This window comes from Daucus carota, chromosome 3 (assembly GCF_001625215.2).
Source record: "Daucus carota subsp. sativus chromosome 3, DH1 v3.0, whole genome shotgun sequence".
Classification (NCBI taxonomy): Eukaryota; Viridiplantae; Streptophyta; class Magnoliopsida; order Apiales; family Apiaceae; genus Daucus; species Daucus carota.
Window position 1 is genome coordinate 315402 of NC_030383.2, and position 24829 is coordinate 340230.

Consider the following 24829-nt stretch of genomic DNA (forward strand, 5'->3'; position numbering starts at 1 on the left):
CTCTGCACTATTAAAAATTTGAAGTCGAAATCGATTTTGCTAAATAAACGTATTAATTAGAAAAGTCTAGGATCCAGCTTAAAATTCTGTGGAACAAATATAACTTTAACTCTTTTAAGAGTACTCGGTCGTTGCAGTGTCCCTGGACAAAGTCCAGTCAACTTGCTAGGCTCACTTAATATTAACAACCAATCCACTGGGCAGTGATAGTGAAGCACCGAGAAGCTCATATACATTTTGCCTTCACTTCTTGTCATAATTGACTAACTAATTACTAAGATCTAATAATTCTTAAAATCTAATAATTCATGCCAGATAATAGCAGCCTATACAGGTATACTAGTACTCAAAAAGAATGTCTTGACTTTTTGAGGAAAGTTCAAATAAATTGATTAGGTGAAAAGTATTTTTCATTCTTTTAAACTTGGTAAGAGCATTCAACTTGACAGAGCTCATTAACCTGACCAACATGGCAAAATGCCTTGTTAAAATCTTCTTCTTCTGCTCCTTGTTTGTCGTGATCTCCGGTGCAGGAGACACCCTTCCTGCAAATCAAGCCTTTGCTATCAACGACACTATTGTGTCAGCTGACGGTGTCTTTGAACTTGGTTTCTTCAGTCCTGGAAGCTCCAAGAATCTCTACTTAAGCATACGATACAAAAAGGCGAGTCAGATCACCGCTTGGCTTGCCAATCGAGATGCACCTCTTACGGATGCTTTAGGCAGGCTAACGCTAAGTAGCCAAGGCAGTCTTGAAATTTTTGATGGGAGAGATACCAAAATTTGGTCAACAAACTCGACCAAAGCTTTGAAGAATCCTGTGGCACAGTTATTGAACACAGGGAATCTTGTCATCAGAGCAGCTGATGATCCTGATCCAGGACATTATCTGTGGAAAAGTTTCGATTTCCCTGACAATACTTTAGTACCAGGCATGAAGATCGGAAAAAACTTGGAAGATGGCATAGTTTGGTCCTTCAATTCTTGGAAAAGCACTGATGATCCTTCTCTAGGAAATTTCCAGGTTAAGCTTGATATCACTGGTTACCCGCAGCTAATCCTATTCAATGGCTCGTCTACTCTCATCCGGATTGGTCCCTGGAATGGTGATAGATTCAGTGGTATTCCTAGTTCCGGTCCAAATAATATATTTCGGGATGAGTTTGCTATTACAGGGGACGAGATATATTATAAGTATGAGATTGTGGATAATTCAGTGCTTATAAGGACAACTATAGAACCTGATGGGAGAGTAATCCGTTACACGTGGACTCGCGAAAGTAATGTATGGAAGGCAACTATATTTCTCCAGCCGGATTACTGTGATGATTATGCACGCTGTGGGGCAAATGGTATCTGTAACGTCAACACTCTTTGTAGGTGTTCCGAAGGATTTCAGCCCAAAAATGCAGATGCCTGGAAAAGTTTAAATTTTTCAGAGGGTTGCATCCTAGCGTCAAAATTGAATTGCAGTGTTAGGGATGAATTTGTACCGCGGCCAAACATGAAATGGCCAGATACAAGGAACTCGTCGTATGACTTGAGCATGAACCTTGGGGATTGTAAAAAGAAGTGCCTCGAAAATTGCTCTTGTACAGCCTATGCATATGCAAACAACACTGAAAAAGGAGGTGGATGCTTGTTTTGGTTCGGTGCCCTAATTGATATCAGAGATCAAGAACAGAGTGGGCTTGGTTTTTATGTTAGGGTAGCTGCCTCAGACTCAGGTAAAATACAAATTTGACTGGTAACTTAGCCTTATACGATTACAATTAGATAGACTATACCAAGTTAATTTCATTGTTGGCTATGCAGGTTCAAGTAACAGCTCTACTAGAGGAAGGCAAATTGCACTGTTTGTACTTGTACCCATTGTATCATTTTTAACAGTAATACTTGTCTTCTATCTGAGGCGTGTATGCAAGAACAGGAAGAAAAGTGGAGAAATGATCGAGAAGGAGATTGATAAGGGGAGGGATGACTTACCATTGTTCGACTTCAGAACTATTGCTAATGCCACAAACAACTTTTCTGACGGTAATAAGCTTGGGCAAGGTGGCTTTGGACCTGTCTACAAGGTAATCATATTGTTCCAACAATTAATACTGGTTTCGCTTATGATCAAACTTCTGTAAATTGATAGAGTTCTCCATTTGAATATGGTTCAACTGTTTAGAAGGTTTGCTGATATATATGATCAGGTTTAAAGGTTTAACTCCGTAAGTTATCCGGATTTATCCCAACATATTGACAATAAAATATGAATAATGCTTACTCTGTATAATTCTAAATTTGTTAGGTCTTTTTCTGTTTCCTTCTAAAAGTTATCTTCAACAAGTTACAATTTACAAATGTAGTAGAAGCACAAGAAAAATATTGTAATAACTAGTAAGTATCTTTCTTAGAGATTGTCGTCCTGACATTAACAAGCTGTAGGCTATTCTGGAAGACGGGCAGGAAGTAGCTGTAAAGAGGCGTTCAACATGTTCGACACAAGGAATAGAAGAATTCGGAAATGAAGTGTCCTGCATTGCAAAGCTTCAACACCGGAACCTGGTTAGGCTTCTTGGTTGGTCCACCACTGAGGAAGGAGAAAGGTTGTTGGTATATGAATATATGCCCAATAAAAGCTTAGACTACTTCATATTTGGAGGTACAATTATCTCCATGGACTACCTATATTAGTCTACTTGTACTTTCAGGGATAATCTGAACATATAACTCATGAACTGGTCGAATTTGGCAGATATGAAACAGAGAGCATCACTAGACTGGCCTAAGCGTTACAAGATAATAAACGGGATCGCTAAGGGGCTGCTTTATCTTCATGAAGACTCCAGATTAAGGGTCATCCATAGAGATCTCAAAGCCAGCAACATCCTTCTTGATTATAATATGGACCCAAAAATCTCAGATTTTGGCATGGCGAGAAGTTTTGGAGATACTGAGACTGAAGCAAATACGGCAAGAGTGGTTGGAACATAGTAAGTGTTTTTACAGCAATGCAGGTTACTATTTCCGTTTCCTCAAAAGTTACTCATAATTGTATTCAACTTGCAGCGGTTACATGGCCCCGGAGTATGCCATTGAAGGTGCATTTTCTGTAAAATCGGATGTTTATAGTTTCGGTGTACTGGTAATAGAAATTCTGAGTGGGAAGAAAAGCAGATTCTTTAATCATCCGGGACACAACCTTAATCTTATTGGCCATGTAAGTACAAACCTGACACTTATATCTGGATATATCTGTACATTACTAGTTTAAAAGCTCAACAAAATGCTTCTACTTGTTTAGGCATGGACGAGTTATAACGAAGATAGGCTTTCGGAACTAATTGACGTGTCAATCCCAAAGACAAGTGACCGATCTGAAGTTTTTCGAGTATTTCAGATAGGGCTATTATGTGTTCAACAATATCCAGAAGACAGACCAAACATGTCATCAGTACTCATGATGTTAACAAGTAAAGTGTCGCTTCCTCATCCAAAACAACCTGGTTTTTTCATCGAAAGAAAATTTGATAAAGCTTATAATTCATCAAGAAAGTATGAAGCAGATTCTGTGAATAGCATCATTGATTCGTCTTCATCAAACCAGACTATTACAATTGTTTCACCCAGATAGCATCCTCAATCTCTTATTGCCTTGTATTGCTATGATGTAACCAAGAATTTTCAGAAGTCTTGGGCACTAGTGCACAAATGTTTGTCATATATTGTTTGTGAATATCATTTTGGAAACTCAAATCAACTGGCTATCATATGTAATAAAACCATATATATCTGAATTCCACCCCACCAGTTTTTTTAAGTACACTCGCGGATAACCCTTGCAAAGCACTGGCTTTATTTGAATATTTTGCTGAAATAGAACTTTTAATCAATTCATACTAATACTAATTGATATTTACTGAAAGTGGGTTTCGCATGTTAATAAATGTATAGATTATAGTATGAAAATCAGCGATCAAGGCTATATTCTTTTCATATGAGCTCCCTGCACAACTTTCATTTTTCCTCTCCGCTTCTTAAACCCGAAATTGTATTTCAGAGGCTCCATGCAGGAAGTACAGTCTCCTCAAGGGACAAGAACAGAAAATTTTAGAAACCACTTACTTCGACCACTTCAGGATTTGTAAATTTGCTGGCCTGGCAGAGGCAAAAAGAAGTAGCGGAGCGAGAAGAACTTCTTCTCGGCTCGAATATTATTGACAACAGAGCAGAAACGTTATCAGATATCAGTGTCGAAGCTGGCAGGAAGTACAATCTCTTCTGTTTATCGGTTACAAATGGACTCTGGATCAGATGTTAATGTTATGATTAAAATGAACCGGCACGTTGTCAGAAAGTATGTGTAAGAACACAGAAACACAACGTAGTTTGTCAAAACTTCCAATTTTTTAATCAGTAACCCATTTTAAGTGTCACGCAGATAAATTATACTAATGTTCTTGAAAGAAAGTTGAAATAACTAGCTTGACAGAGATATTATCTTAAATTTTCCTTGCCTATATAATGAAGTGATGTGCTGAGTAACTGCATAAGCTCCTAGAAAACCAAAAGATTTACCTTTCTCATAAACAAAAAATGGTTTTTCTAAGCAAGCACCAATTCATAGTTATGCTTATGATCTTCATAGTCGGAGCCTTGGCATCTCTAGCTGCAGCTCGTTCTTTGGCTGAGGTCGAGGTGTCAACGATTATGACTCATGAGCAATGGATGTCACGCTATGGCCGTGTGTACAAAGATGCTGACGAGAAGACAATGCGTTCTAACATTTTCAGTAAGAACCTGGAATATATAGAGTCATTTAACAAGGCAAATACCAAGCCATACAAGCTGGGGGTCAATGAATTTGCAGACCTTACAAATGAAGAATTCACGACCATGAGGAACAGATACAAAGGCCATGTTTGCGCCACGGATACAAGTTTGTTTAGATATGCAAATTTTAGTGCAGTACCATCTACCATGGACTGGAGAAAGAAAGGGGCAGTTACACCGATCAAGGACCAAGGCCAATGTGGTATGTTTTATGCAAAGAAGAATAGAACTTATACAATAATGAAATGCTATGTCTTCTAAAATTAGTAATTATCATCATATACAGGGTGCTGCTGGGCATTTTCGGCAGTGGCAGCTATGGAAGGAATTACTCAGCTTAAAACTGGCAAGTTGATCTCTTTATCTGAGCAAGAACTCGTTGACTGTGATACTAGTGGTGAAGATCAAGGCTGTGCGGGAGGTCTGATGGACAATGCATTTGAGTTCATCCAACAAAATCACGGCCTCTCAACTGAAACAAACTACCCTTACAGTGGGACTGATGGAACTTGCAACGCCAACAAAGAAGCAAACCATGCAGCCAAGATAACTGGGCACGAGGATGTGCCTGCAAATAGTGAGAGTGCGCTGCTAAAAGCTGTTGCTAATCAACCAATCTCTGTTGCCATTGATGCTAGTGGTTCCGACTTCCAGTTCTACTCTAGTGGTGTCTTTACAGGTCAGTGTGGAACTGAGTTAGATCATGGAGTGACTGCTGTAGGCTATGGCACAGCTGCTGATGGAACCAAGTATTGGCTCGTGAAGAACTCATGGGGCACAAGCTGGGGTGAAGAAGGTTACATAAGGATGCAAAGAGGCATTAAGGCCAAAGAAGGCCTATGTGGCATAGCAATGGAGGCTTCATATCCAACTGCTTAAAAGTTTGAGACATGAAAGAACAACTGATTATGTATATATGTACTGTGTATGGACTAAAAACATCTCGCACTGAGCAAGAACTTGTATATTGTAAAGAACTTGGTTATATGATATCTGTACTATGCTTATACTGAAGTTGAAGGTAACCATCCTTTTTTCTTGTCAGTACTAGTTTCATACTTTTCTATTATTGCCTGATGGGTCAAGTTAGTTTCTTAAGAATCCAGTTACATTTGAGCTTTTCATAAAACTTAATCAAATCTTGTTGCCTCCGCTGTGCTTGTAACTTGATCAATTAAGATGCATGAAGATGGAAAATTGCAGGAAATAATAGACTTAAACGTATCAATGCTTCATAGACCTGTCCCGAGATAAAAAAAAAACCTTTTCCAACTCATTATACCAGCTGAATATATGTATACGACTATCATCAACAACATCCTTAAACTCAGAACAGACCTATTAGAGCAAATGCACTTAAATGGAGGAGCAAGCATAATAGTGGAAGGTACAAGGGGAACCCATTACAATAGTGCAGGAAATAAATTGGGGATTATCAGGAACCCTTTAGATTTTTCACAACAGGCTATTTAAGCTTTCTCTTTGAAAAAACGGAATGAACTGTGCTATAGGCTGTGGGCAATGCATATAAATGGAGGAGCAAGCATTTAGTCCTGCAATATTGTTCGGCTACAACGTACTCTGACTTTGGTGGTTTTTTTGTGAGCTTTTCTGGTTTGCCAGATAATTTATATATCAGATAGGAGCAGTACCTTGTGGAAAAACTATCGAGTCTAATCAAATCATATGTATTTTCGGGTTATTTTTGTACGAATTACAGTCAATATGTGATCTTATGCCACGCTAAGCGTCTTCTACAGGGTTTGCTAACAATAATGACAATTAGCATTAAACATGGAGAGTTAAAAGAAAGTATTTTTTAGGGGTTAAAATGAACGAAATTTATACATTAAGGGTTAAAAAGTAGGCCCAAACTTTACCTGAATATGAATGGTCAAGTTTATCCTCCGCTATATACAGTTATTTGAAAAAAAGACTAAAAAGTACAATGGTGTAATTTTAAGGGTTGAATCAAACGACTTTAAATATCGAGACCACATCAGAACATCCATCGCCCACATAATATGTTGACCATTATCTACGGAATTGGCTTAAATTATTGGCTAAACTCATAATACTCTATGAGATAATCATCGGCTATAATTGGGCAGCTATAATGTTAGCCAAGGTTGGGGATGGCTGGAGTGTTGCAATTTAAAAAAATCATGTATAATGTTTGGCGATGGGAGATGCTATAGCCACCGGAGAGGCTGTAATCTACAAAGTCAAAGTCATCTTACCTTCTGCCCTAATCAATAAGTTGCTTGAATACACATCCCTGCATCTATTCAACTGTAGTTTACTTATTAATTTATTTGCGATAATATAAAATCCCCGACCTTCCTGTATGTAAATAATGAAGCATGGATGTCAACGGTTGAAAAAGTCTATTTTCGATCAAGTGCGTTGTCGTAGTCTACAGCGCTCGGTCTCTGGATGAGGGCAGACATTGTATATTCAACTATCAAGCTTATACTTATGAATTGGACCACGTACCGCCAGTGAAGCATTAGGGAAGATCCTAATTTTCTCATCTTTATTTATTCTTCATAGTTGAAAATTTTATTAACAACTGACAGATTCGATCACCACTTGGAAATTTGATTTATTAATTAATGGAAATTCGAGGCCTTACTGCAGCCTTACCTCAACATGTGCAAGATAGGATATTAATAATCGACGTGTCCCCCTCATTTGTATACAGTTCTTTTTGTATTATTTGATACTTTTGTGTAGTTTATACTTCTAGATTTTATAATTCGGAATAAAAATTTAAACAGAAGAAGAAAAAAAAATTAAATGGACGAGCTTTAAAATACGTGTTGAGTCTTTTGTCCCAAATGTAAGCTATCGGCTAAGAGGGAGGGAGTAGGTGTTAGAGAAGAATGTCTTACTTTGGGTATATGAGAGGCCGCGTTAAGTCTGCAATTCTGCATTGTAGCTACAAGTATATTCGACAGGGGTGAGCATGAAACCAGTAAATCTGAGAGGGCTTATAAACATGAGTAGGATTACTATATGCTTTACTTTTATCTTCTTCTGCTCATTTTTCGTAGTAAGCTATGGTGCAGGAGATATCCTTTCTGCAAATCAGACCATCAAAAGCGGAGAAACGATTGTCTCAGCCGGTGGTGTGTATGAACTTGGTTTTTTTAGTCGCGAAGGCTTAAACAATATTCAGTACCTGAGCATAAGGTACAAGAAGGCAGGTCAGGTCATTGCATGGATTGCCAATCGAGATGCACCCCTTGCTAATGCAACAGGCTCACTCACGCTAACTAGCGAGGGGACTCTCCAACTTTTTAATGGCACAAACACCGTTATTTGGTCATCAAACTCCACAAAATCCTCAAAGACTCCGGTGGCACAGTTATTAGACAATGGAAATCTTGTTGTCAGATCAGGGAATGATCCTGCAGGTACTATTCTTTGGCAAAGTTTTGATTTTCCTGACAATGCATTCCTGCCAAGCATGAAGATCGGAAGCAAGATAGGGAAGAACTCAGTACCCGGCCTAGCTTGGTCCTTCAATTCTTGGAAAAGCGATGATGATCCTACTCCTGGGAGTTTCCATGTTAGACTTGATATCAGTGGTTACCCACAACTAGTCCTATACAATGGCTCGGATATATTTCTCCGGGTTGGTCCCTGGAATGGTATATCATGGAGTGGTATTCCTACTGCAGGTCCAAATAATATATTTGTGGATGAGTTTCACTTTAAGGAGGATGAAATATTCTATAAGTATGAACTGTACAGTAATGCGTTACTCATAAGGCTAGTCATAGTGCCTGATGGGCGAATAATACGTTATACATGGACTGAAAGAAGTAACAAGTGGGAGCCAGCTACGTTTGTCCAGGCAGATTACTGTGATGGTTATGCAATCTGTGGGGAATATGCTACTTGTAACCTTAACACTCTCTGCAGGTGTTTAGATGGATTTCAGCCCAAAAACCTGGATGCCTGGCGTGGCTTAAACTTTTCAGAGGGTTGTGTTCGATCTACTGAATTGATTTGTAGTGATAGAAATGCTTTTGTACCGCATTCAAACAAGAAATTGCCGGACACACATAGATCAACGTATAATTTGAGCATGAACCTTGAGGATTGCAAGAAGAAGTGCCTGCAGAACTGCTCTTGTACAGCATATGCAAACACAAACATCACTGGAAAAGGGAGTGGATGCTTGCTTTGGTTCGGGGGTCTTCTTGATATCAGAGATCAACAACAGAGTGGGCATGTTTTTTATGTAAGAGATGTTGCCTCGGATTCAGGTAATATACATTTTGTTTTGAACTATAAACTAGTGCCTCATACTATCCTATTTCCATTCTAAAATTTTTGAAATTAAGGAATTCCGAGTAGATAGACCTGCAAGAAGCTAATGTTGATTCTGGCTATTCAGGTTCAGGTAGTAGTTCCACAGCAAGTAGCAGCTCCGGAGCAAGGCGAATTGTGCTGATTGCAGTTTTACCCATTATATCAATTCTGAGCGTGGTACTTGGCTTCTATCTGTGGTATATACGCAAGTACAAGAAGAAAAATAGAGAAGGTATCGGTAAATTCCTGACTTAATGATCTCTGAACTACATAAATACTCATGTGAATTTGGTACAAATGTGCTAATAAGAAATACTTATCTATGTCTCATTACTTTATAGAACCGAAAGAGGATGAGAATGATAATGGGGAAGAAGATTTACCATCATTTGACTTCAGGACTATCGCGAATGCCACAAACAACTTCTCTAACAATAATAAACTTGGTGAAGGTGGCTTTGGACCTGTCTTTAAGGTAATCATACTGTTCCACCTTCCAACTACTACTAGATTTTCTTAAGATCGTACTTCTGCAGCATATCAGAGAATGTTTAGGATTTGAGAAAAATATGTATCGCTTGTAAAAAATGTATTCTTATGATCAGGTTGTAACTGTCTGATATTCAAAGCTTATGATCTTATCCAAAAACATATCCGACTGTGAATTAATACTCGCTGCATTGCACTAATGGCGCTCACTGCATATGATTCATTTATATCAGTACCACACTTCAACACAGTTGCAATTTATTAATTCATGAGAACAGAAGGAAAATATGAAACCAATGTAACATTTTTGAAGAGTTTTTGTCCTAATAATTACAAACTGTAGGGAATTCTGGAAGACGGGAAGGAAATAGCTGTAAAGAAGCCTTCAACGCGCTCCACACAAGGAGTGGAAGAGTTCAAAAATGAAGTATCATGCATTGCAAAGCTTCAGCACCGCAATCTGGTCAGGCTTCTCGGTTGGTCCAGCACTGAGGAAGGAGAAAGGATGTTAGTCTATGAATACATGCCCAACAAAAGCTTAAATTTCTTTATATTTGGAGGTACACTTATTTCCATCATTCATTTGAATCAATATTTGGAGTGCCTATTTTGCTTTACTTTTAAAATATTTCTATAAGAATAATATAAACATAACTAATATGAATGAGCTTGTCCAATTTGGCAGATTCAAAACAGAGAGCATTACTAGATTGGCCTAAGCGTTACAACATAATAAACGGGATTGCTAAGGGGCTGCTTTATCTTCATGAAGACTCCAGATTAAGGGTCATTCATCGAGATCTCAAAGCTAGCAACATCCTTCTTGATTATAATATGAATCCAAAAATCTCAGATTTTGGCATGGCTAGAAGTTTCGGAGATACTGAAACAGAAGCAAACACTGCGAGGGTGGTCGGAACATAGTAAGAGTTATTACCACAGTGAGCTTTCCATTTCAATTTTAATATTTTGAAAGTTGCTAATTTATTATGCAACTTGCAGCGGCTACATGTCCCCTGAGTATGCAATTGAAGGAGCCTTTTCAGTTAAATCGGATGTTTATAGCTTTGGTGTGCTTATGATAGAGATTGTGAGTGGGAAGAAAAGCAGATTCTTCAATCATCCAGGCCACAACCTGAATCTTATGGGCCATGTAAGTACAAATCTGACCCTCATATCCTGGCAATGTCTTTACATTACTGGTTTAAATGTTTATAAGACGATGGAAAATCTACTTGTGTAGGCATGGATGAGCTATAAAGAAGACAAGCTTTCGGAACTAATTGATGAATCGATCTGGGAGTCAGTTGACCAATCTGAAGTGTTTCGAGTTATTCTGATTGGATTACTATGCGTCCAACAATATCCAGAAGACAGACCGAACATGTCGGCTGTACTCATGATGTTGACTAGTAACATTTCGCTGCCTCATCCGAAACAACCTGGATTCTTCACCGAAAGAAAACTTGATGAAGAGTATAATTTGTCAGGCAATGAAGCAGATGCTTTCTATAACTTGCTTGACTCGTCTTCATCAAACCAAACTGTTACAGGCGTTGAACCTCGATAGTGTTCTAAATTGTGTATTGCCTTAGATTTTTGTTTTCATGTAATCACACAAGACTGGGAATTTTAAATCTTAATTAAACGCTACAATTTGTGACTGACTGTTTTTGAACACGCCTTAAAACTCAGATCATCCCAACATTCCATGCTGTTTCGAACCACATCCCATAGAACTAGTTTCATTGTAGAGTACATGAACTTTAATCTATCTCCACTTCTTTTACTGGCAAGCAGAAGCGGAAACAAAAAATTTAGTCGTCTGGAAACAAAAAATTTAGTCGTCTGGTAACAAAAAATGCAGCAATAATCTTGTTTTCTTGTGTTCTCCGATGGTGAAATATAATCTTACATGACTAAATTTTCCCCAGCTTCCCAGAAGGTTTAAATAATTTACAGTAGTATATCTCTACTCTTCTAAATCATCAAAACATGTGTTGAAACTCGCTATCTTGCATCTATAGTTGTCGCTGTCAATTGATTCCCAGAGGTTAATTCAGTTACAGTTTCTGCTTGAACTTGCTCAATAAAGAAACCTGGTTTCTTAGGCTCGGGTATGGCCACATCTTTATTTTCAAGCATAGAAACAACTGATGACATTGTAGGCCTGTCTTTTGGTGATCTCTGGACACACAATAAACTGATTTGGATACACCTTTGAACTTCAGACTTGATATATGAATCTTCCAAACATCTGTCCACAATTTCCAGGGTCCGCCCTTCATTCCACAGCAGCCATGCCTACATTAAGCACAGTATATTATTATTTGGTCCATAATTGTGTCCTAATTCAGATAAGTACTAGTGGATAAAACTGTACAGAAGCATACTTACATGACTTAAAAGACTATGATATTGTTCAGTCATGCGATATTTGGTGTTCTTTAAGCCGCTGACTATCTCTAACAAAAGCACGCCATAACTGTAGACATCAGACTTTGCTGAAAATTTTCCATCAATGATGTATTCTGGTGACATATAACCACTGCATTGGGTAGACATGTCAAATCAGTAATAACCGCAGAATGATCAAGGACATGTATCAAAAATAGTGAATGATTGTTGATGCTTACTATGTTCCTATCACGATCTTAGTTTTTGCTTCATTTTGATCACCTCCAAATATTCTAGCAATGCCAAAGTCTGAAATTTTAGGGCGTAGCTCACTATCAAGTAAAACATTGCTAGCTTTGAGATCCCGATGTATTATTCTCAACCTCGAGTCTTGATGTAGGTAAACCAGTCCCTTTGCAATACCTATTGCAATTTCGAATCTATTATCCCACTTCAGTGTGGTTCTTTTCCAGTCTACATGACATGCACAATCATATTAGTAGCCTATGTATATGTATTCATCCTCCAATACAATAAATTATGAAAAATATTTCAGCGACGGTATAACTTACCAAATATTAGCTTGTCTAAACTTTCGTTAGGCATGTACTCGTACACTAATAATTTCTCTCCCCCTTCAAGGCACCAGCCTAAAATCCTGACAAGATTTCGGTGCTGAAGTTTTGAGATTAAAATGATCTCATTCTTAAATTCTTCTGTACCTTGTCCTGAATCTTTGGAAAGTCTTTTCACAGCTATCTCTTGTCCCGAAGGTAACTTTCCCTAAAGTATTACATTATACAGACGTTTTAGCATGATGCCTGATTTCTTTGCTCTTAAGTTCAAATAAGAAATAGGACATACATTACCTTGTAAACAGGACCAAAGCCACCCGTGGCAATAATACTTGTGTCGGAAAAGTGATTGGTCGCGCTTGCTAAAGTCGACAGATCATATAATGGTAGGTCTATGTCTTCATTATTTCTTTCTGAAAAGAGAATTAGAGTCATTTTCATCACACACTTAGAGATGTACTCCACAGCCACACTATGATTTTCATATTCGTAAACCGTAATCAAGTTTTCGTCATATTATAGCACAATTACATATAGCATTGATTACAGTTCATATAAAACTCATCACTAATCATATGTACCTCTTCTTTTCTTTAATGTTCGGAGTCTGCACCAAGCTAACAACCCTACGAATAGCATCACTGAAGCTGCTGATACAACTGAAATAATCACAAGTAGTCTCTTTTTCCCGTTTTCTGCATGTTGACACCATAGATCATTAAGTTGCCCGTGACGTTCACAATATTTTGTTCAAAATACTAAGTAGCTGCTACAAGGAGTAATTTGAAAGTGACATTTCTTGTTAAGTATAGAAGGTGATAAACGAATAATGTGGTGTAGCTAAACATCTGGCTTGCACCTTTGTTCTGGTTTTCGACTACTTTTTTTTTCTTATCTTCTATACTGCAAACCAAAACAAACGAAAAAATTTACAGGTTTTATGTCTGTCTAAAAAGTTTAGGTTATTTTCCCATTATATGAAGTTGTGCCTAGTTTTCACAAAGGGAAAGGAAAGGAAGAACAGAGGAGTACTCACTCAGTTCTGAAGCTGCAAGACGTATGTACATCCCTTGCTCACTCCCTTCTGTATTTGATAAAGTTTTTATATCAATCAAATCACCGTACCATATTAAACAGCCACTTCCTTTTCCAGTGATATCTGAATTTGCATACGCTGTACACGAGCAATTTCCGAAACACATTTGCTCACATTCCTTTAAGCTCATGCTACCATTAAACCAGAACTTCTGTGCCAAAAGATCTGGCAGTTTGACATTATTAATCCACAAAAATCCATCCCCCTCCCCCTTGAGACAATTCAGCGGTTTCCTCCTAATGCATCCATTAGTTCTATCAAGAATATTCCATTCACTTTCTGACTTTGGGATGAAACCATGAAAGCACTCACAACTCAGATCTTCAGTAGCCTTACAGAGGCCATTGGGACCACATTTTGCATATGGATCACACGTATCACTTGGTGTCTCGTATATCAAGGACCATTCAGAAGTCCCTCCTCGGATTGCATATCTCTGCAGTATTCCAGACTGATTCAGGACAAGCCTTGATATCGTTTGGTTAGCTGTGAATTCATAGAAGAAATTTATCTCTTTAGTGCTATTAGTAAACTTGTAATTGAACAACGGATTTGTTGGTCTTGATCTGTAAAGGCCACTTAATCGAATTCCATTCCAAACCCCAGTACGGAACTTCTTTTCTGATCCTTCACGAAGAACAACTTGAGGCAAGCCAAGAAGATCCATCTTATACACAAAGTTTCCAGGAGATGGATCAGTGGTGTCTACCCAGGATGTCAATTTTCGGGCCTTGCCAGTAGTCCAGTCCCAGCCAATCTTCATGCCAGGCAAAAGAGTATCACCTGTGTAGAAAAGATTTTTTAAGAATGTTTCGAATTGCATTCTAATATAAACCTATAATGTTTTATAGGATATTTAATCACCAAAAAGGTTGAAGGAGGGTTTAAAAATAACATTATCAGATTTCAGAATTTTGTTATTCATCCGTTTAATCGTTTTAGTTTACTTCATTTTTCTAACATAGGATGGAAATGAGAATTCGAACCTATGACTTCTGGTAGACAGGAAAAAGGGGACACACAAAATAACATGTAGAAAAATAACATAACATACCTGGATAATCAAAGCTTTGCCAAACATAACTTCCTTCAGGCACAGAACTGCGATTTTGTGTCAGAACAAGATTTCCAGAATCTAAAAGATGAACAACTGATGAACTCTGCAGCTGAGCAGATGAGAGAGAGATATTCGATGACCATATAATGCTATTTGAAGAATTGAGTAGCACAAGATTCCCATCTCTATAAATAGTTAAAGTTCCAGCTGAATCTGTAAGTGGACTCTCCCTGTTGGCTACCCATGCAACAATATCAGGGTAGTTCTTGTACCATATTCCTAAATATGACTTGTTGTTTGTGCTGGCAGGAGAAAAGAAACCAAGCTCGAACCTCTGATTCAGGGATACCAAAGATTCACCTCTACCGATACTTTCATTGAAACTCAGTCGATTCCTGTCAACTGCTTTGCAGGATTCCATGAATAATAAGTTGAAGAAGATCAAGAGGAAAGCAAAGGCAGAAGCCATTACAATTTTCAGTTAAAACAGATGAGTGTCTACTTTCTTACTACGCCTATAACTAATCACAAGTTTCACCAATGACGTCAAATGATTTCACGAGAGTTCGAATCTTATCAGAGAGAAGATGAGTGTGCGATAATGTATTTAATTATCAAATTAGTTATCTGAAGTTTCAATGCTACTCCATAATTGAGGCTGCAGGTTTGACAATTCTCAGCTGCATTATTATGAAGTCAGCATTGGCGTGGCGGCAAATAACCTGATTCCCACCTGAAAGAAAGAATTACTTTCCCAAACAAAAACGATAACACTTATTCTCAATTTAGATAAATGATTTTTATACCGGACAGAATGAAATAAAATTTGTAGATCCGTACTCTTCTTGTCCTTCCATTGCGTTCACATATTTATTAATTTAGAGCTTATGCCACAAATATGGGATGACTATTCATATTGGGAGAGTGACAGAGTGATAGCTTAGTATTTGAATAATGAACAACGGTCAAATTCATTTATTCATAATAAAAAATGAAGTTCCACATATAACAGGGAGGCAGCTTAATACAATAAAATTAGACAATTAATCACTACTCCTTCTGGTTCTTTGTTCTTTTCCCATTTCAGATGTTGGAGTTGTTCATAATTTATAGGATCAAATATAGTCATGAGTAATCTCGTTAGATTCGTATTTATGATTATTTTAATACGATGAAATTTTTATATTTAATATTAATACGAAATTAAAGATATTAATAATTAAAAATAAGTATGGAAAAGTATTAAAAGGGGAGGGAGTATTACATAAGTTGATAAAGTTTTTTTTTTCCTGACAGAACATAAGTTGATAGAGTTGATTATGTCTGAGGCAGAGAGTTTAACCTTACGTAAGTGATTACCAAATGAAGGTATAACAACAATTCTTAGATATCGCTATATTTCTTTAGTTGTTTCGTTTCCACAAGTACCAAACTGGCTCTGTTTCAAATTTAAAAATCAATCTGTACTCAACGACCGGACAATTTTTGAATTCACTCAAAAGAAGTGTTTATTACTTATACATGAGAAATTATTTATAAACGAAAAATAATTTTTGATTTATCTGTTTGGATAAATTTGTTGATATCCACAACTTACGGGGTATAAAATCATTAATATAATAATAAAATATTATAAATTATCTTTTAAAATGGTTCAATACATGTTTCTAAAATCAAATTTTAAAAATAAAAATAAATCACTAAAAAAAGTTAAGATTTTCAACTTTTCAAATTTTGAGTTATAAAACGAAATTTTACTTATAAATTTTACTATACAAGTAAGCTGCTTCCAACCTAAACAGAAACTAGAATTAAAAGCATTGACCAACCAGACCTATAATATTTTGGAGCCTATTTTGTTTCATTTTATTTTTTGACTGTTTAATCCCGTACATCTGTTCACAGATTTATAGCAATATCAGAACTCGTAAATATTTAATTAATTTTAACTTTTAATCAAAATTAAATTAGCCGATTAATAAAATGAGTACCAATTTTGGATGTAAATTAAGTTTGGCACAGTACAAAAATGATATTTTCAGAAAAGGCTGATTAAAAAAACTAACTCTAACTGTGCCAAACATATTTTTACCTGTTTTTGAAACAGTGGCCTGCTTCACCTTCATTGGATATTAGCGTGTCATTTATTGATTTCCTTATTCATCGAATGGTTCCCCTGAGTAAATGAAATGCATTGACAAAAACAGAAATCGTAATCTTTAAGTACATTTCAAGACTAAGCAGCCGAAAATTGAAATATCTAGAACACCTCAAGAACAAAATTTAAAATCAAATACTTGATGATCCATGACATAAATTCTAACCAAATGAAAAAATCCCAAAGTATGCTTATTTGTAAAGCAGTGACCTCAATATAACCAGGATGCTACATCTAGTACAATTCCAAAACAATGGTCCGGCCAAGCTGTCACTTGAAAGTTGAAATACCATACACATTACAAGTTTTAGGAATAGACATCCATAGTTTTATGCATCACTCAGGTACTTGTTTAAAGGTTTCAAACGCTTAGATTGACTTCTTTGAGGTCACATTTAAATTGATTATTCGCCTGGTATCATTTCATAAACCCACCAAGCAGCATACTCTCAGAACTGAGCAATGCAATATAAAACAGGGTTTTACCGAGAATCACCCCTTCCCTACAAACCATTTAAACATAACATAAATCTGGAATTCACTCAATATTTTTTCCACCTAACCAAAAATAACCATAAGATTGTGTTACACAGGCCAACCGACAAGGGCTTAATGGGTCAGATTTCAACACTAAATCATAAAAGTGCGATACACATTGCCGAGCAATATAATGGACACTCGCTGCTACTTCAAATATATAGTAGCATGTCTCAGTTGCAACTACTTTACTGTTCAGTACCCTATACAATATTTTATATTTTTAATAATAAATAGTGGAATAAATGGAAGACAAATTTCTTCCTTCACCCAAAAAGAGCTCATAAAATATGAGTAAGATGAACTCTACTACAGACCAAATCAAAAGAACTACTAGCAGCAAGGATCAGAAACTGACAGTACTATAAAACATGATTACCATATAAAAAGAGATTATGCAATAAAGCATGATACATAAACCACAGCCAAATATCATCAATCGTTAATAGGTATAAAAACATTTAAAGTTTATCACAGGACAGTGGTAAATATATTTCCAGTAGTCATGAACTACGGAAACATTTGCACTGAAACGTGTGGGAACTAAAGCACAAGGACAAGCCACTGGCACATATAAATATAACACAACCCACCTAACAGAAACATCTAAATAAATCTGAAATAACTTCCATTTAGTCAAAGTCTGAAGCAACTCCTACACTCCCTGCATGGGAGAAAATAGTCACAGGCAAATATCAGAATAATGGAACATCAAGCAGAAGCACAAAAATTAAACATATGAAAGCGACAATGCAAGGACAACATATGTGAGAAGCACACACTTAAAATGTGTACAAGAAAGATTAAAGTTTAAACTGCCAAAGTAATTTACCTGTTTGGAGGTGACTTCTGTATCTGCCAGAAAACAAATTTAAAAAAAAAAAAAAAAAAAAAAAAAAAAAAAAAAAAACATTAGTCCATTACGCAGCTAAATAGGAAAGCAAAAAAACATAGAAACTCATCCACCTTCAAAATACAAATAGATTTGCATATTTCAATTAATGAAGAATTTCTATACAATGAAATGCACTATAAAAACCAACACAAAAAAGAAAAGGTTGGAAAATTGCTGCAGATCAAGAAAAGTAGTTTAAATTCAGGTCCACTGAATGAAACCAGTGTAATAAACGACTTAGCGCTGTCCAAATTTCATAACAAGAAGTATTAAACACACACTATTTAAGACAAGTACACGATATAACTTTAAACTTAATATTTAGGAAAGGTTCAAACCACTTTAAATGTATGCAACATTGGTGCTGGTCACTATCTTGAAAACTTTGTCAAATTGCAAAATGCGCGATATTGTGATTTATTCAACACGTATCAAGAAATGGAAGTATCATAAAAGAGATAGAAGTATGTCAATACTAAGGTCTTTACAAGGCAACAAATAGAGGGAAGTATAGTAGATTTATATGATATCACCTGTCATATATACTGAATAAATAGCATAGTAATTAGTCAATAATTATGCACTAATATACTTTCTATGGATAAAGCCGCCATAACAGAATAATAGTAGACGTTATAGTAAGAAACAATATGCAACACAAAAATCCTATCATTACCCAAATTCTGGCAAAAAGAAAAAAATCACATTCTGTTTATGTTAGCCCGCCTCTTCATTTTGCCTCAATTATCTGTGTCGGACACCCAACACCCGACATTAGTATTCCCAAATCCGACACTAACACATATATCTAGATGGTGGACACTTTCAGACGAGTCTAGATAAGAGTAGCAAAGCCTTTTGTTTATTTTCTTTCCACAAATTTAGTAGGGGTTATAATCCTTATTTTGAACCTCCCCGCCTTCGTATTGAAAGTCATCCCAATCCCAATTCTTCTATCATCAACCTTCTTCAGTGATGCAGGAAAGTTCCTCATCGTTCAGTCTCTTCCTTCCCAGACTATTAACTTTATTAAAATTTTAAATAAATTTTTATCTCTCTAACATTTTTTATTTGCTAAAATGCATTTTGTACAATTTGAAAAATGCTTTAAAAAAGTTGAAGTAGAAATTGGAAATGTGTGATGTATAGAATTGAAGAGTACAGCTAAGATTAATATATGATGTTCATAGAAATGCTTGATGATTTTGTATGGATTTGGGACTCACATTAAATGATGTGGTTTTAACACTGTGATTTTTGTTGAGGGTTCAAATCACTGATTTGGATTATCTTTAGAACATGATAGACATTAAAACAGACTCTTCCTGTGTCAAAATAATACTTTGAACTCAGGGTAGTGTAGCCGTAAACAATTATGCCAACAAAATAAAAGTATGTCCTCCAATACCCATATATGTTGTTTTTGATCAAACAACATATATGGGTATTGGAGGACATATTTTTATCCTCCAATACCCATATATGTTGTTAAAACAGGTGCGAAATATTGCTTATTACATTTTAATAGCAGGAACATGTACTCTCATTTAGTTCTAAATTGCAAGTACGAAAACTTTTAGATTTAGAATTTGTAGACCTTAAATGTGTGTTAAGGAACCATTAAGAATATATTTACAATAACCCAGAACAATCTAAGATTATTCAAATCCAGAATTTTCATTTTTAATCACCTTCCTAAATATTATTAGTTCATTCTTTTCTTTTTCAATCTCCACACCTTATATGGTCATTCCTCTAGCTATAAAAGAGTATATCATCCACTGTAAGGGAAGAACTTTAAGGATAAGAGACAATATATCATTCAATGTCAATCCTAGTACTTAAATGTATATACATACATGCATATATATTAGATATTCCACGCAAAACTTCTAGGATTGCATATAATTATTTCCTGTAATGAGTCTCTAAGAAAATATTTATCAAATTGTAGACATAAAAGACATAAAAATTGGTGGCCGCCTAAGGCGATCGCCTATTAAACCTACAAGACAGCCCTCATGTTATTGATTTTACTCTATTCTATTTACATATCAGTTTACATTGCAAATGAACAGTTTAATTTACATATCACTTTTTCTTGCTACTTTTTAATTATTGTTACTTTTGTTATACCAATTTTCTAGTGTGTGCATGCACCCATTTCAAGGGGGTGCAACACTTCTCAGTTTGGGCCTCATATTTCTCCTATATACTATGTTCGTATGGTGGCGCGATGTTCTACGTGAAATCTGGGCACACACTAACAACTACTTTTTTGACTACATAGAGGATTTCAATTGGCTAAAATCTCATTAATAATCATGGCCCCCTGCATGCACAAAAATCATGACCAATAAAAACCCCCCACCTACAAAAAGTAGTTGTTAGTGTGTGCCCATCACACACTAGAAAGACCCTTTATTAATGTTAATTGATAATTTTTAACAGAATATGTTCATTGGTTGGATCTTATAACTGGAGTATACAGCACCCATCTCATATAGTTATTCGATGATTAAAGAAAAGAAGACCGAGAAAAGTTCTTGATGATGTCTCGTAGTCTTCGAGAAAGTGTTCTCAGCCAATTGATGTGGTAAACGGCCTCCAATGGGCTATATCTTCTCTATCCAGACAAATGATCGACCGCCTGAGACTCCTTGAGTTCATAAGCAGTATAATTCTGACCGACCAAAATAAAGTAAAATCAATAGAAAATATCACCACAAACTTTCCTTGATATGGCATCCTATCCCCTTTTTCAACGAGATGAATAAAAGAAACAAAAAAGTCATCCAAAACTTTTTCCTTACAAATAAAGCAATGCAGTTTACTCATGGCCATCTGAGATACAATGCCGTTTACTTAAATTATGAGATCAAACCATGAACATCTTCATGTTGGAATTATTATCATAGAGCATTAAATATTTAAATATTTAAAAAGAATGTTTGAAAGTAGCTTACCAACAATTAATAAGTAAACAGAACTATTTCCTTTGGCAAATGCAAGATGGTTGAACTCGTCCTCACTAAGTTAGGTTACATCATTAAGGGGTCCATTAAGTAATCTTTGATATCGAGACTCTAAATTACAATGTTTAGATAAACCCTTTTCAACAAAGTACAGCCATATATTTAACTTAATTTAAGGAAATCACACAATCAGTTCATATAACTTTTTCTACATCCAAATTCCAAACATGTTTTAGAAAACAGAGGCAATAAGAACACGATAAAGCACATGCACCGCTTTACATCTAGTGGACGAAAAGACCTCTTGATGCCATACCGCCCATGTACTACACTGTATACATAGCTCATAATGTCCCACATTAATGGGACACCAGATCTCCGTCATTAATATATTATGTTCTCTCCGGGATAGTAGATTATAAATTCAACTCTGCTAACTATGCAGGTAGCTGCAAACACATTATAATACTGATGGGCACGTACTATGTGACATTTTTACCAAGACAGAGGATAATAAATTGATAGTCATGGTAAATCAATGTTGCACGATGTGTACAATAGCCAATTATGATCCCAATAGTCGGTTAACAGCCTACACTAGTTACATACATTTAGTACAGGAACATTGAGAACATTCCTCTACAGTTTGTAATAACTTAACAGTAACGGAATAAACAATTTATAAGATGACTGATAACAGATTTCAATAAACAAAGTATCCTTAGTTGCACAGAGAATTGATATCCATATTAGACTTGTTTCATTCATCAGAATATACAGCATCTCAAAACATCGATATATTAGTCAATCCTAATAAATATCTTAAAACTCCATTACGAAATAAAAACATGATTAACATTTGCCTCCTTGAAATGAGCACAATAAAAGAACACCAATACATACGGCTAAATTTTTCATCTAATCAGTTGTGTGAACAACTTATTTGGGGTATAACTGGTTATGGAATCCTCACTTATAGCTAGAAGTTGGAGAAAAGTTATCATGCGTAGAATGTACACTAATTGAAGAAATATATTGTACAGTCTGCAACCATTCATAATTTCAAATAGTGTAGGACTCTAATACCTAAAATCTTGTACAGTCTGCAACCATTCTCAATAAGATCAGATGTCAAACGAGTGAACTAAAATCTACTGATCATAGTAACCCTAATTCATAGAAGTTCAAGAATCAAATGAAAATCAAACTATTCTACTTACCTTGGCACATTTTGATCCATACAAATGTTAAGCATCAACCAAGTCAAAATACAAATGTTAACTCAAATCATATTATATCCAACACACACACTTCACATATAATTACTAAACACAACAAAAGTCTTGCAGTAATTCAGCACAACAAAGCAGTTATACATAATTCATACATCCCAGCATACTACTGTCACATTTAACGATACAATCATATATTCATATCATCAACACAGCCCGAAATATAACCACATTAATCCGAACCGGTACCTTTTCCAGCTTCCTCAACATCCCGATCAGCATTATCCTCATCCTCATCCATAGCAGATGCGACAGAAACAACCGGCTCCTGAGCAGCGGCAGCATCATCCTTCTCATCAGGATACCTAACGACAACAACAGGACAAACACAGTGCCTCACACAATAATCACTAACACTCCCCAACCTCCCATCACTCCCTCGTTTCGTGGCCCCGAAACCTCGGCTCCCCATAATAACAGCACTCAACCCTAACCTCTCAACTTCCAGACACAACCGCTCCTTCATATCGTGATCCTTCACAATATGTATCTTGAACGGGATCTTCGCATCAACCAACGGCTGCGCCACATCCGCAGACTTAGTAGTAGTGAAAGTATCGAAATCATCCTCGAGTTTCTGCTGAGAAGTCTCATCAGTCAAGGTCAAGTCAACGGAGCCCCAATCGGCACCGTAGAGCACGGAAGTAGGGCGGACGTGGAGGAGAATCACGGCGTCGCCGGGGCGGAGGTAGTGATGGACGGACCATTTGACGGCGAAGGCGGACTCGTCGGAGAGATCGACGGCGATGCCGATCTTGCGCTGGGCGTTGGCGGTGGGAGTTTCGGTGGCGTGAGGAGTGGTCGGTGGGGGGAAGCGAGGAGATGATGATTTGACTTTGATTGAAGCAAGGAGGGGGAGATCGGAGTCGGTGATGGAGGATGAATTAGGGTTAGGGTTAGGGTTCTTGTGTGGATGCATTTGGGGATTTTTGGGTTTGAGATTCTGAGGGTTTTGATTCAATCAAATGTATCTTTGTGTGTGCGTTTGATTTTCTAGTGTGTGTGGGTATTTGTGTTTTGTAGATGCTTCGGGAATGTTTTGGTCTGATGAACCGTTACGGGTTTTTACAGTTTTGGCAATTTCCGGATTATTTGGGATTTTAAATTGAGCACATAGGTGTTTCTCTTTTTATTTAGCAAAAAATTGTGATAGAGAAATCATTTATCGAATTACTTATTGAGATATTTGAATTTTTTTTGGCAAATTATGCAACAGTTCTATCATACTAAAATTATTTTTTCAATATTTTATATATTCATCACATTATATCTATGAGAATAAACTCGTTTAAATTTGATAAGAAAAAATTTTAAAACTCAATTGTGATAAGTTTATCATGAATAAAAATGAGCTCTTGCAAAAAATCTTAGCTAATAAAAATCTTAAACTCTTATTGGAAACAAATTTTTTTATTAGTGTTTGTCTCTTTTTAGATGGACGTTTTTAATTAATTTGAGAAAAGGAAGTAAGAAACAAAATTAATTAATTTTTGCCCAAAGTGGTGAATTTAGTTGGTATGAGTCCACTACATTTTTATTGGAGTCAAGGAGAAGCGAGAATCAGTTAGCATCCCATTTTAAAAACTGAACTTTTACGTTTTCAAGTAGTTTTTAGCACAAGGTGATGAGCCTTCTTTTAATTAAAAACCCCACTTTTACTTGTGTGTTTGTATTTGAAAACCCGCTGCATAGAAGTCTTCCGAAGGAAAGGAAGAAGCTGGTTGATTAGTTTTTTTTTTCACAACCTGTGATATATCGTTTCTTTACTTTTATAATCAACTTATTCACTTTAAATAATAAATATTTTTTTGAAATTAAACTAAACGATAAGCTGACATAAATTGAACATACTACTATTAAACCCCAAAACATGCTTTTACAAAGTCTAAGTGAAGATGAGTACATTGTGCAAATTGCAGGCTGAGAAAAAGAAACCACAGCCAAAAGAAAATAAAGTAGAAAAGCGTATCTGAAATATGGCCTATCCAATCAGATACAATATGGCCTGGCCCAATTTATGAATCACAATACTACAGTCAAGTTCGTTGTTTACAATAATTTATAACATGTGGACGTGCCGGAGTGGTTATCGGGCATGACTAGAAATCATGTGGGTTCGCCCGCGCAGGTTCGAATCCTGCCGTCCACGTTTTTTATAATTTTGTATTTTGTGAGTTGTGACTCCACGCTGCATCCCTGCCTGGCTCCTGC

At 36.3% G+C, this 24829-nt stretch overlaps 4 protein-coding genes and 1 non-coding gene across 6 annotated transcripts; 3 read left to right on the forward strand and 2 right to left on the reverse strand.

The window, feature by feature from the left end:
• The first annotated feature begins 336 nt into the window (after positions 1-336).
• Positions 337-11301, forward strand: LOC108211607 (uncharacterized). The gene is made up of 14 exons (XM_064090902.1): positions 337-1727; positions 1816-2078; positions 2437-2653; positions 2747-2984; positions 3061-3211; positions 3296-3624; positions 6936-6942; positions 7766-9101; positions 9233-9379; positions 9489-9622; positions 9980-10196; positions 10322-10559; positions 10639-10789; positions 10880-11301. The coding sequence occupies exons 1-14, from the start codon at positions 470-472 to the stop codon at positions 11204-11206; spliced, it is 5013 nt and encodes a 1670-aa protein (XP_063946972.1). The 5' UTR covers positions 337-469; the 3' UTR covers positions 11207-11301.
• On the forward strand, positions 4532-5868 carry LOC108213593 (senescence-specific cysteine protease SAG39-like). Its single transcript, XM_017385402.2, has 2 exons — positions 4532-5026; positions 5111-5868. Exons 1-2 carry the CDS (start codon positions 4588-4590, stop codon positions 5701-5703), a joined length of 1032 nt encoding a protein of 343 aa, XP_017240891.1. The 5' UTR covers positions 4532-4587; the 3' UTR covers positions 5704-5868.
• A 163-nt stretch (positions 11302-11464) lies between the features above and the next one.
• Positions 11465-17685, reverse strand: LOC108214339 (G-type lectin S-receptor-like serine/threonine-protein kinase At4g27290). 2 transcript variants are annotated; one of them, XM_017386288.2, is made up of 9 exons: positions 16854-17685; positions 14759-15163; positions 13645-14487; positions 13190-13303; positions 12903-13021; positions 12606-12816; positions 12273-12507; positions 12034-12184; positions 11465-11940 (listed from the first exon to the last, which is right to left on the reverse strand). In XM_017386288.2, exons 1-9 carry the CDS (start codon positions 16885-16887, stop codon positions 11647-11649), a joined length of 2406 nt encoding a protein of 801 aa, XP_017241777.1. In that variant the 5' UTR covers positions 16888-17685; the 3' UTR covers positions 11465-11646. The 2 variants fall into 2 exon arrangements, with proteins under 2 accessions (XP_017241777.1, XP_017241775.1); XM_017386286.2 differs by lacking the exon at positions 16854-17685 and having other exon boundaries at positions 14759-15858.
• Positions 17686-17816: 131 nt separating this feature from the next.
• LOC108214340 (universal stress protein PHOS34) lies at positions 17817-23665 on the reverse strand. The gene is made up of 3 exons (XM_017386289.2): positions 22808-23665; positions 18289-18311; positions 17817-18120 (listed from the first exon to the last, which is right to left on the reverse strand). The coding sequence occupies exons 1-3, from the start codon at positions 23535-23537 to the stop codon at positions 18112-18114; spliced, it is 762 nt and encodes a 253-aa protein (XP_017241778.1). The 5' UTR covers positions 23538-23665; the 3' UTR covers positions 17817-18111.
• Positions 23666-24686: 1021 nt separating this feature from the next.
• TRNAS-AGA (transfer RNA serine (anticodon AGA)) lies at positions 24687-24767 on the forward strand. Its single transcript has one exon. It is a non-coding gene; the product is annotated as a tRNA-Ser (tRNA).
• The last annotated feature ends 62 nt before the right edge of the window (positions 24768-24829 follow it).

What these genes read in the sequence shown, in the direction of transcription:
- LOC108214339 (XM_017386286.2), bottom strand. Translation starts at nt 15,230, where the DNA reads ATGGCTTCTGCCTTTGCTTTCCTCTTGATCTTCTTCAACTTATTATTC. An exon ending in AACATTAAAGAAAAGAAGAG is followed by an intron (nt 13,022 to 13,189) that starts GTACATATGATT and finishes TTCTCTTTTCAG; the next exon opens with AAAGAAATAATGAAGACATA. An exon ending in GCTTTGGTCCTGTTTACAAG is followed by an intron (nt 12,817 to 12,902) that starts GTAATGTATGTC and finishes GTAATACTTTAG; the next exon opens with GGAAAGTTACCTTCGGGACA.
- LOC108214340 (XM_017386289.2), bottom strand. Translation starts at nt 23,537, where the DNA reads ATGCATCCACACAAGAACCCTAACCCTAACCCTAATTCATCCTCCATC. An exon ending in TGTTGAGGAAGCTGGAAAAG is followed by an intron (nt 18,312 to 22,807) that starts GTACCGGTTCGG and finishes GTTTTCTGGCAG; the next exon opens with ATACAGAAGTCACCTCCAAA.
- LOC108213593 (XM_017385402.2), top strand. Translation starts at nt 4,588, where the DNA reads ATGGTTTTTCTAAGCAAGCACCAATTCATAGTTATGCTTATGATCTTC. An exon ending in CAAGGACCAAGGCCAATGTG is followed by an intron (nt 5,027 to 5,110) that starts GTATGTTTTATG and finishes CATCATATACAG; the next exon opens with GGTGCTGCTGGGCATTTTCG.
- LOC108211607 (XM_064090902.1), top strand. Translation starts at nt 470, where the DNA reads ATGGCAAAATGCCTTGTTAAAATCTTCTTCTTCTGCTCCTTGTTTGTC. An exon ending in GCAAGAGTGGTTGGAACATA is followed by an intron (nt 2,985 to 3,060) that starts GTAAGTGTTTTT and finishes TTCAACTTGCAG; the next exon opens with CGGTTACATGGCCCCGGAGT. An exon ending in AAATTTCTTTATATTTGGAG is followed by an intron (nt 10,197 to 10,321) that starts GTACACTTATTT and finishes CCAATTTGGCAG; the next exon opens with ATTCAAAACAGAGAGCATTA.